The sequence below is a fragment of the Centroberyx gerrardi genome, chromosome 21 (genome assembly GCF_048128805.1).
Source record: "Centroberyx gerrardi isolate f3 chromosome 21, fCenGer3.hap1.cur.20231027, whole genome shotgun sequence".
Lineage (NCBI taxonomy): Eukaryota > Metazoa > Chordata > Actinopteri > Beryciformes > Berycidae > Centroberyx > Centroberyx gerrardi.
This window is the reverse complement of record NC_136017.1, coordinates 526,697-539,196: the sequence shown is the minus strand read 5'-3', so window position 1 is coordinate 539,196 and position 12,500 is coordinate 526,697. Positions and strand designations below refer to the sequence as shown.

The window sequence follows — 12,500 nt, the reverse complement described above, 5'->3', positions numbered from 1 at the left end:
CAGACAGACAGACAGACAGAGAGACAGGCTGACAGACAGACAGACAGACAGACAGACAGACAGACAGACTGGCAGAGTCCTAAACCTCAAACCCAGATCTGTCTAAATCCTGACATCTAAAGGTAAACAGCATGCTGCTGAACTGGCCATCTGCTATTGGCTGATCTTTGGTGATGTCACCACCTGTTGTACTCTATAGAAGGTGACATCATCAGGTTTCTACACAGGTCTGGAATGTCTGGAAAACTTTGGAAAATTAACAATTTCAGGTCAGGAAAAATGTGGAAAATGTCCCAAAGACGATCTGGACAAGTTGTACTCTGTAGAAGGTGACATCATCACCTGGCACCGAAGATCAGCCAATAGCGTGAGAAGAGTCAGCTCGGTTAACCTGAACACACTGTTAGCTAGCTCACAGCCCTGTAATATGATTATTATTATTATTAACATACATTTGCACTGCAGCTCTGACTGGCTGATGAAATGTTTTCATGCTGTAAGTCGAATAAATCCAACACAACAGCAGTGGGTTCTCCCATTGAAATGAATGGACTTCCATCAGAGAGCAGACAGTAAACCAGTCAGTCATCCAGTCCGTCCCGTCACATTATATTCAGATCTATATTAAACTTCAATTAGCTCATTAGCATAGCTTAATGACTGAGTCATAGTGCGGCATCAAACAGGTTCGTGGGTGTGTGTTTGTGTCTCTGTGTGTGTGTTTGTGTCTCTGTGTGTGTGTGTGTGTGTGTGTGTGTGTGTGTGTGTATAATCAGTCTTTCCTGACAATTCCCAGTTCCATTAGTAATGAGGATCTTAATCTCTTTGTTAGCTGTCACTCCTTTCAAAACTTAATAGAGATTTGTAGAAGTCAATTTTCTCACTGTTCTATTTTCATTGCGGTCTAAATTAATATTCAATCATTCGGGATTCGATTGGCTGGAATGGAAACCGGGGCTAGATTTCAAATCGAAGAACGCCAAGTCGGTATTGTTGTGGAGAACGATCTTCAAACATCTGGCACATGCTGAAAATCTGTCAAAAAAAGCAAAAGCAGATTACAGACAAAAAGCAAAACCTCCATCACTTCTCTGCAGCTTCGGTTCTCCACCATGTAGCGTTGCAGTCTGCAGGTTTCCGGTCCGACCAATCACAGCAGGCGTGTTAATGAGAGAAATGAGCTGCTGTAGTGATTGGTGATTGATCGGTTAAGACACACAGCTGTTTTCCTGCTGTTTCAGCCGTCGTTCTCGCAATGAATCTTGGGGCTTTCCATTCAGTCTCGTCGGTCAAGTCTTCATCTGATCCGTCTTCGGTTGGCGGGTAAACCTCCAGGATCTTCATCCGTCCTCCGTCCTCGCATTCTTTGATTAGGAATCGTGTTTCGGACGTTAGATATTACGTCAAACGCGTCATGGAGGAAAAACAAAACATAACAAAAATGCACAAGAACGCAAATTGAGAAAGGGACACTTGGACCTCCATGATAGAGAACCCTCTAAGGTTCTGCGATCTCCATCTGAACAAGACATTTAGTCTCACTATCTCATATTCTCTTATTTCTCTTATAAACTACAGTCAGATTCTGCCAATGCAGATAATTCCACTTGATTCTAGAAAGTGGCAGCATGTTGAAACCAGGCAGAATAAGGCAGATCACTGAACTGGATTCTGGAAAATTCTTCAAACAAGTTGGTTTGCGTTAGAAACAAGTGGACTCATCTCACTGTTGGCTCAGTTGGGTCAAGAGAAATCAGATTTGATTTCTTAGACTCAACTAAAATGAGATTGTTCTATTCTGTGGTACAGTGAGATTAGACATTCAAGACAAATCTGGTTCATCATGTTATTAAATTATTTCAAAACGGTTGATGTTGCCTCCTTGTTGATTGGCTAGTTTTGCTGAAGACATGTTTTATGTTGTTGGAGCCGCCATCTTTAGTGTTACAGATTTTCCCATTCAGAACTGACAGAGCGCTCTGTCTCTGTGTATAATCCTGTCTCTGGTTATATCATGTGGCTGGAATGTGCTGGCTGGTGGAGAAGGCATGCTGGCAGACTGGTTTTCCTGGTGAACTGACTGATTCTCTGGTGTTAAAGCTGGAGAGGCCGGCGGACTGTGGGGTCTAACAGAAGGCCAACAAGCTGTCAGCTAAAGGGAGCGAATATTTTAACTACTATTTCCTTGCTTGACATTTGAAAATCTAACAACCATAGAACCTGAATGCGTAGAACGGTTCTTCCACTGTTTGCCATAGAGATATAACACTAGAGGGGACATGACGTCATTAAGCGTGGGATAATCGTCCGCCATCTTACCTGGGTCCAGTTTACCTGTAACTACAACAGCTGTCTATGGGAAGCAACCACTGTTGTCCTGATCTGGACCAAACTGCTGCACTAACAGGACCAGAGAGACCAGAGAAGCTGCATCACCTTCCACACGTCAGTAGAGTAGAAGATAGAGGCTGTTTTATATGCTAAATTTAACTGACACAACTTAAAACACAACATTTCTGGCTAGTAGCCAACAGACTGGAGTTGTGTTTGAAACAGTTTGTAACGGTATGTGTTAGCTAGTTAGCTGTTAGATGTAATCTTTACATTTCAGCTGTATGTTAGTTGGCTAGCTCTCTGCTGCCATACAAACACGTTGTTTCTGAGAACAATCAGCACACATCATTCAGCATTATGTCCAACCAGTGTTTATATTCTACTGTGGCAGGTCGCCGCCGTAAAGTCGCGACCCGCCGTGCTAAACATACGTTCTATAGTGTTTTCTATAGTATTTGTATAGTACTCAGTAGCGGCACCGCTGCTGAAAATGCACAGATTTTTTTTTTTTTAATTAATTGCAGGCTAATTCTGCCAAGACGCACCTTAATGATGGAAGTGACACATAGTGGCGCGTGGTGGCAGACAGAGAGGACATTCATTTGCATATCTGTATAGGCTACTGTGGATTTTAAGTTGATTCAAGTGTAGAGATGTTTGTTTTTACTGTAGTAGCCTACTTGTTTACATGATGGCATCTATATAAATTATTTCTTTATGGATTGTAATCTTAATTGTAGGCTAAGATGTCATGCCAATAAATTAAAAAAAAAAGGCATAGGGGCACTATAAGGCCATAAGCCACTTTCACCATTGATTCCAATGACAGTCAGCTGAGCAGTGGACCAGGTCAGATGGCTGCCATGTGGTCCCATTCCAGAATGGGAATTCTCCATGACATGTGCCCTCTACTGTTTTATCTCTATGGCTGTGGCCGGAATGGATCGCTATTCCCTCATTTGTATTTCCCTACATAGTGCTGCTCTATTAGTGCACTAATTAGCGGTAAATCACACATGATTAATGAGTGAATTCGGACACTTCATCATTCATCATCGACCTGCGTCTGCATTCACCAGTCGCATAAACAAATGTTTCAACTAACATTTGACAAGTTACCAATATTCCATCAAAGCCAACCATATATGTGTCACTAGCTGACATTAAACAGAATAAAAATATTCACCGACATTCCCATCTAGGTGTTTTCCGACCTTATGTCGGTGAATAAATATTCTATGCATCGGAGTTGTGTGCGGCTACTTTTTTCTGTTTATTTTCACACAGCCAGCACAGCCAGCATCCTTTGGACTTCTCACTAGCTGACATTAACAAAACACACGTTACAATAAGCTGTGTACCGTATAACTTGCAGCTAGAGATAAATACCTTCCTGAACAACAGACCTTAATGTTAATGTTAGCGTTAACGAGCTCAAATTAGCGTAACAAAACGTGCACTTATAATTAGTTATGAATTGGCAGTTAAAAGAAAACATCTTTAGAATAGCTTGACATCTTTTTGGTACCAAAAAAAGTTTATTTACTTGCATTTGTAAACGAGGTTTGGTGAAGAAGAGGATGCCGTTATTATAAAACCACGGAAGGGTTACAGCTTCGTTGCTTGGTAACGGCCAGGTGACGACAAACTCACAATGCATTTTGGTATACTTTCACCGTTTTAGTGACCAGGCTCGTTCACTAGATATTACAGTGCATTGTGGGAAATATGTAGTGCCCTCAAAATCATTCCACAATATCATGTTATGATTCGGACACTAACAAAAAATGTCTGACGTACGTATTAGTGCCCTGAAACACAGATAGTGATCCAGCGCTTACAGAATTTTAAGTGTTAGTTGCTATGGTGACAACACAGTCTGGACATTAAGGTGTAAAGTCTGTCACACTGTGAGAACTGAGCAGACGAGTCTGTTAGCAAACTGTCAGAACTCAACTGGAAGCTAACGTTAGCGACGAGGCTAACGTAGCTTCATCACAGACTGGACTTCTCTCTCTAGCTCTTCTAGTCAACATTAGCATGTTAGCGATCCATGGCAGCAAGGAGACAGAGAAGCTGCTTTGGTTCTTGCTGTAAAACCTCTCAGCTCAGTGACTTGCTGCGAGTCTCTTTATACAGAAGCTAGTCCGACGGGTCACAGCAAGATGGCCGCCGCTCCGACCGTCCAGGAACGTGGAATAGGAATGGGAATGACCGTTTCCATTCAAGTTCTGGTTTGCATAGAAAACTCACGGAGGAACGTTCAGAAAGCTGAGCGAACTCAATTCTGAAATTAAGAATCAGCTTTAAAGCCGCTCTGTGATTCACTTTAACATCAATAAATAATCAGCGCATTCATTTAGAGACATTAGTATAGCTATAGTAGTCATCCTCCAGAGTTTCTCCACCTGGTGGATCTGGAGGGAAATCTGCTGAAAACAGGAAGAGGTTCTTCTTCTGTTCTTCTAAAGCTGAAAGAGTTTCTGGCAGCAGATGGTGGAAGGAGGGAAAGGAAGATGGAGAAATCACTTCCAACATGTTGATCCTCTTCAGGGAGGGGGAGGGGGGGCAGGAAGCAACGGGGCTGATGGGAAATGTAGTCTTAATGTGGAGAAACACTAGAACTAACAATACTACTGGATTGAGATGGAGAACAATCGTCTCCAACATGCTCTCAATGGTGTACACTCATTAGACCATGAGAGTACAGTTAATGTAATAATGATATATCGATGGTAACTTGTGTGTGTGTGTGTGTGTGTGTGTGTGTGTGTGTGTGTGTGTAGTGAACAACCCCATTCCCTCCAATCTGAAGTCGGAGGCGAAGAAAGCCGCCAAGATCCTGAGAGAGTTCACCGAAATCTCCAACCGGACCGGACCGGACAAACTCATCCCCGGTAGGGTGTGTGTGTGTGTGTGTGTGTGTGTGTGTGTGTGTGTGTGTGTGTGTGTGTGTGTGTGTGTGTGTGTGTGTGTCCCACCCTTCTCTTGTTCTAGTACTTATGGACTGAGTCATCTCTCTCTCCCCAGTCAAATTGGCTGATGACATCTATAAGGTTTGGTTGGACACACTCACACTCACTCACACACACACACACACACACACACACACACACACACACACTATACCAGTGTTCCTAGTTGGCAGAGAATGAGTCACACTGATTTTAAATGGATATTAAATGTGTGTGTGTGTGTGTGTGTGTGTGTGTGTTGCAGCTCATGTGATAGCGAAGGCTCAGGGTTTAGCCATCATCTCCGTCATCAAGGCCGGCTTCATGATCACGGCCCGCGGAGGGAGCGGCATCGTCATCGCCAGGCTGGCTGACAGACGTAAGACCTGTCTGTCTGCCTGTCTGTCTGTCTGTCTGTCTGCCTGTCTGCCTGTCTGTCTGTCTGTCTGTCTGTCTGTCTGCCTGTCTGCCTGTCTGTCTGTCAGTACTTGTCGGACTGTTTCTGCTGTTGGTTTCTGGAAGTCTCTCTGGGTAAGACTCAGAAGTCTCAGAAGTGACTAGAGAATGTAAACTGTGTGAACTGCTGGTGGCATTTCCATTTCCACCACCAGCCTGAACTTTAATGCCCCAGTTCACACATTACAACACACACACACACACACATGCACACACACACACACACACACACACACACCAAACCCCACACACTGGCCCACTTTCTAGCATCATCTGATTTGGTGTGTGTGTGTGTGTATGTGTGTGCATGCGTGTGCGTGTGTGTGTGTGTGTGTGTGTGTGTGTGTGTGTGTGTGCGTGGGTGTGTGTGTGTGTGTGTGTGTGTGTGTGTGTGTCAGCAGCACAACACATTAGAGGCTAATCTGAAATGTGTGATCAAATGATCACATGTTAAATACTGCAGACCACAGTATCAGCCTGGGGTGGTGTGTCTGTGTGTGTGTGTGTCTGTGTGTGTGTGTGTGTGTGTGTGTGTGTGTGTGTGTGTCTGTGTGTGTGTGTGTGTGTGAAAGATGAGGACACTTGTCACTTTAGTTCAGGATCAGGTTCAGGTCTGGAGAGACTGTATTTGAATTTGTCACGTTCATATCTAAGAGTTGAATTCAGAAAATGAATTTATGAGGCAGAATTTCAAAATGAACATATTGGCTTTAATGTGTTTACTGTTGAATTTAACTTTTACCTGCAGTTGAAATGTGGTTTTCCCAATTCAAATTCAAATGGATGTGTATCTAAACATGGTGAAAGTATCAAAACTAAATCCACACAATCCATATTAGAAAAGCGAGCCTCTAAACGAGCCGTTTGGACTTCCGTAACTTTGCGGCGTCACAAAGGTTCGCTCATTAGCATTTCTGTAAGAAATAATAGACTAACAAAGTGTTTTTTTCAAAGCGGTCGAGCGGTCGTCGTCGTTTATTACCGGAGAGTTTTCCCTACCTGTAGCCGCCGGGCCGCGGCGTCTCACGTTTCGCTCTCGAAACGGTCAGCCGATCGGAACGGAGGGTCGTTAATATTAATGAGCCTTAAAGACACGGAGACAGAAACGGCCTGTTCTTGGTAAGGCTCAGAGAGATGCTGGAAAATGAACGTGGAGAAATGGATTGAGAGTGTTTTTGGTTCATGACACCACACACACAGCTTTGAATGGACTCTGGACAGAGGAGAATATGGAGCTTTAACACTTTCACACTTTAACTTTCACATTTTAACACTTTAATACTTTAATACTTTCTCTCTGATGTGCTCCAGCTTCCTGCCAGCAGCTCTTCAGTCAGTTTAAAGCAGCAGATCTCAGTCTGAGTGACGCTTCATATCTGTCTGTCAGCGCAGGATTACGGTCTGTCATCGCTCGTCTGTACGGTCTGTCCTGTTCAGACGCCGTGAAGCACGACTGACTGCTGACAGACAGACAGACGCTTTCACTTTTCCAAAACCCTGAGAAGAGCCAGACGGTTCCTCTCTGAACACGAGCTGCAGCGCCGCAGACCTGCAGGAGGGAATGTGGACCGTCTGCAGAAACTGTTTGACCTGCATCAGTTTGAATTTGTCATGTTCATATTGAACCACTGACTTAAAAACATTTTTTTTTTAGTAAATTAATTCAAAAATTACATTTGTAAGGCATAATGAGAAATTGGCTGGAAGTTGAATTTAATTATTATTGAATTTAACTTGTCAGTATAATTTGAAATTCAGTTTTCTCAGTTCAGACACATCCAGGGATTTAGGAAAAGCAAACGAGCAAAGATTCAATCCAACAACATTGGATATCATATGGATGCTTTTCTATATGAGCAAGGTAAATTAAAATTCATGCAATTTCAATACAATATGTTTTTTGGCACTAACCTCTTTCCATAGAGGAGGTCAGAGGTCAGGAGGAAGAATCCGCTGCTGATCCATCTCGGTGATCATTTTGTTCCAAAATGAGAAAAGCAGTCTGACAAAACGTCCGCTGACATGAAAGTCAAATTCCTTTTAGATTCTTACTTTTAGATTCTTAAATTCCTTTTAGATTCTTACTGGGGTTGGGCGATGTCTACCAAATTGGCGTGTGACGATGTCCGCAGTGAAACATCGCAATGGACGATGACATCATTGTTGGGGGGGAGATGTTCTTCCAAATGTCCATAATGAACCGGACAAGACTCTCATGTGAGCTGCTCTGGTACTAAAATTTTTATATATACTTTCTTTTATACTTTTTACATGTATGTAGCCTATGTTGGATATTAATTACTATTTCTATTTTTTGCACATTTGAGCCCACAGCCCATCCTCACCTACTTACCCGGCCTTTCCTTACTTTTCCTCCCTATAGCCTATGCTTAAGCAACCTCATTAAGCAGATCATCTAATTATGAAAAAAATATTTTAAATACTAGTCATAGTGATGTAACGGCATAACTGCAGCACTTTGCTTCATGTTTGGTAGGCGTAGTCTGACTCCTCCTGCCTTTTGGAAATGTCGGTTCCTAGGAGAGAACGGGAGAGCAGGCGCAGCCCAGCTGAACTTTTTCTTGACGGATTCGTCACCGCAAATCAGAGGCATTTTTTTTTTAATAGCGTTGACGTTCCAGAACAGCCCGACGGACAGAAATCTATCCGTTAGTAATTCTATCTGTTTCCTGACGGGTCAGCGTGGCCGGAGTTCACTCTGTAGGGACGTTTTAATCCTCAGTTTTGAGATACAAATAAAGACTCACCCCCTGATTTACTAAGGCAGGCGCAAACCAGGTAGATTTAAAAATAAATTTTATGTCTGCGCCTAAATTAAAACATGCTTTCACTGGGCGATAAATACTGTGATTAAATAAGCTGTTTTTCCTTTTGTAAATTAGGTGCAAGGAGCTATTATAATAATTAGAATAAACCCATCCTTCATTTTTGCACTCTCTGGCTGACACTCCTTTAAAATCATATTCATCAGTTCTAAGGATAAATGTTTTGATTAAGTACTCTTATTGGCTTTTTACTCGCGAAGCTTTTATTGCACTTTCAGTAACGCGGGGGGGGGCGGGGGGGTTTGGGGGCTTTAAATCACGATGGTGCGATGTAGAGGGCTCATCGGACCAACCCTAATTCTTATTGAAATTAAGATCAAAATAAAGACATTTTGTCACAAAATAGCAGCATTTTAATAGACATGATCAGCTGGTGAGTGAGGTGAATTTTTGTAGCAATTAAAAACAACTGACTTGAAACCACTCCAGATTTACCGAACGTCTCCAGGCGTCTTCCTCCAGATCAACACCAAGCCCAAAGTGTTTTAGTCATGATGTCGTCCCCGGTCGCCGTAGTAACCAACAGACAAACACCCCGGCCCCCCCCCCCCCGCCCGATGCCCTGGCAGCTGACAGGCTGTGTGTCGTGGCGGGCGTCACTCGGGGGTTTGAACTCGCACCAAAACCACGCAGCGTCACACGCACTCAGCAGGTTTTGGGGGAAATGTCCCTTCAGCTGCGTGACTGATGATGACTCGGTTATATTTTAGGATTTCAGTTTTTAGATTTTTTTGGGGGGTTTTAGGCTTTCAGCTGCCGGTCCGGTGAGACGGAGGGAAGGTTTATGGATGCGTTGGCGGATCTTGAAATCGAACCCGTGATGTTTTGGTTACAGGACGGTTTCCGACCACATCAGTCGACTAAACGAATTGATCTTTTATCATTTATTTGAGTAACGGCTCTGATCCGCAGCGACCTGCAGTGAGTCAGCAGGTCGGGTTCGCCGCCTTGCTCAAAGACACTCAGACTGGACTCATCAGGGATTGAGCCCGTGACCTTTTGGTTACAGGACGGTCTCTCTAACATTTTAAAGTTGCATTTTATTTGTTTATTTTATTTAGCTGAAGCTCTCGTCCAGAGAGACAGAGAGCAGGGAGTTTGGCTGCTGCCGGAATCGAACCTGTGAGGTTTTGGTAACAAGACGGTCTGTCCAACCCTGTGTTCTGTTATTCTGTGTGTGTGTGTGTGTGTGTGTGTGTGTGTGTGTGTGTGCGTGTGTGCAGGTTGGTCAGCGCCGTCTGCCATTGGCATCGCCGGTCTGGGAGGAGGGTTCGAGATCGGAGTGGAGGTGGGTTAGCACACACACACACACACACACACACACACTTTAACACACTTTATTATATGTAACATTTCCTCCTCCACAGGTGGGAAGTGGAGAAGTCAGTGCAGGGGGCGGAGTCTGGACAGGGGGCGGAGTCTGGGCAGGGGGCGGGGTCTGGACAGGGGGCGGAGTCTGGGCAGGGGGCGGGGTCTGGGCAGGGGGCGGAGTCTGGACAGGGGGCGGAGTCTGGGCAGGGGGCGGGCTCTGGGCAGGGGGCGGAGTCTGGACAGGGGGCGGAGTCTGGGCAGGGGGCGGGGTCTGGGCAGGGGGCGGAGTCTGGGCAGGGGGCGGAGTCTGGGCAGGGGGCGGGGTCTGGGCAGGGGGCGGGGTCTGGGCAGGGGGCGGAGTCTGGACAGGGGGCGGAGTCTGGACAGGGGGCGGAGTCTGGGCAGGGGGCGGGGTCTGGACAGGGGGCGGAGTCTGGGCAGGGGGCGGGGTCTGGGCAGGGGGCGGAGTCTGGACAGGGGGCGGAGTCTGGGCAGGGGGCGGAGTCTGGACAGGGGGCGGAGTCTGGGCAGGGGGCGGGGTCTGGGCAGGGGGCGGAGTCTGGACAGGGGGCGGAGTCTGGACAGGGGGCGGAGTCTGGACAGGGGGCATAACAGTAGGGGTCACAACAGGTAAACTTGGCCTAATAATAATACTTAATAATAATTACACAGAGCAATAAGTAATAAAATATCGCAAATGAGTTAATTCCATAAATAAGATTTACTTACGTTTACTTACACTTATATATCACTTGTTCCTCCATGTTGGTTCGTGGCCACAGGGGGCATCAAACCTACAGAGTGCAACTTTAACATTAACAATATCATTAACATTTACATTAACAATATCATTAACATTTACATGAAAATTATCATTAACATTGACAGAATTATTTACATTGTAACATATTAATGTTAGTATTAGCATTAGCATCAACATAAATCTTGATTATACATTTATTTTAATTCCTTTTCTGACTAATAATATCCCCGAAATGAGTTTGGGGGATATTATGGATTCACCACACCCGCCGTCTCGTCCGCCGCAGATCCTTCATGTGAACGCCATAACTTGAACAGTTTTTGTAAGAATCTTTTCAAATTTGGTGTGGACATTGATGACCCCTAGAGGAAGAACTGATTTGATTTTGATGTGTTTATGATTATAATTGGCCTGATGGTGGCGCTATAATTAAAGGTCAAAAATAAAAGGTTTAAAGGGCTGTATCTCCCACACCGTTTGTCCGATTGACATGAAACGTGGTCACATGTCCACCTGACCACACTCTGCAAATCTGCCATAAGGACCTCAAGGTCCGCCTGGAAAAACTTTTGAGATATTTTGAATTATTTGAAAAACACATTTTTAACATCTCCTCCTACACCGTTTGACCGATTACCACTAAAATCGGTCAGTAGCATCTGTGATCCTACGCTCTTTAAATGCATTCGGTACACATGCCCAAGGACCATGTCCGAGTCAAAATCTGAAGTTTGGTTGTAATTAGTGAAAGTGGGCGTGGCCTATGACATTTTGGATTATAACTCAAAGAGAATTTCACCAATCGATTACCAATGGTAATCATGTTCCAACCTTTATGTGGAACATGCTCACCAATTTCCATACAGATCCGACCAGATTTTGCCCAACAGCAGCGTTTTGAGTGTTCAGCTAAACACAGTAAAGTTAATACGAAGTTGGATATTGAACCTTTTAACTTGCCGTCACATTCTTCAGTATCAGACTTGATGCTCGGGGCTGACGGCTCAACAGCCTGATCTGACAAAACTGACAGTAAACTTAATGCAAACTTCCACGTTTCAGCTCTGGCTGCTGTACTGGCATGAACCCAGCCATCACCGCTAGCGGCTATATTTAATTAGTTAAATTTATTATTGAGCGTTAAAAAAATAGTTAAGGTACATACCCTTTATTATTGGGGAATGAATTGAATGTCTTTTTATTACATTTGACTTAATGGGGCCATCGAGGATTGGGGAATATAAACTCTTGCTGTCGCCCCCGACAGCATCCTAGTTTTCATTTGTTACTTCTGATTGGCTGACTGACTGCAGGCTTCTGTACAGCAACGACGTCACTAAAAGGAGGGGAAAGGAATTATGGGAATTGGAGGCAAAAAACGCTGAATATCACAGACTGCAGCAAATTATTTTTATTACATTATACATTGTTAACATTTACATTAATATTATCATTAACATCAACAATAATGATATTAGCATTAGCATTTATTTTATTATTAGTATTATAATTATTATTATTATTATTATTTTATGACTAATTTTATGACTTCTGATTGGCTGACTACAGGCTTGATGCTCGTGTTAAGGAAGTTATTTTTTACTCTTTTGAAAAAGGGCTTTCTAACTGTTTTGAAACATGATGTATAAATAAACATTATCATCTGAATTGTTATGAGTTTTGATGAAAATCTGCTTCAGGCTGAACAGCAGAGACTGAATCTGTTTCTATAAAATGTATAGAAACATTGATCTGAGACAGAACCGGGACGTTTCTGCTCATAAAAACGAAACCGAGCAAATAAAACCAAACATAAACGTCGTGTCCCTCTAAAGA

The 12,500-nt window shown here is 43.7% G+C and overlaps 2 protein-coding genes across 2 annotated transcripts in view; one reads left to right on the top strand and one right to left on the bottom strand.

Moving 5' to 3' along the window:
• The window catches only part of sh3yl1 (SH3 and SYLF domain containing 1), a 15,590-nt gene extending 5,703 nt beyond the window's left edge, over positions 1-9,887 (top strand). Inside the window, exons 2-4 of the mRNA XM_078291213.1 lie at positions 5,121-5,231; positions 5,554-5,667; positions 9,814-9,887. Of these exons, the coding sequence (XP_078147339.1) occupies positions 5,121-5,231; positions 5,554-5,667; positions 9,814-9,887 (299 nt within the window). The remainder of the gene's footprint in view (positions 1-5,120; positions 5,232-5,553; positions 5,668-9,813) is intronic.
• The window catches only part of LOC144543028 (protein NLRC3-like), a 209,623-nt gene that overhangs the window by 119,708 nt on the left and 77,415 nt on the right, over positions 1-12,500 (bottom strand). The window lies entirely within an intron of this gene.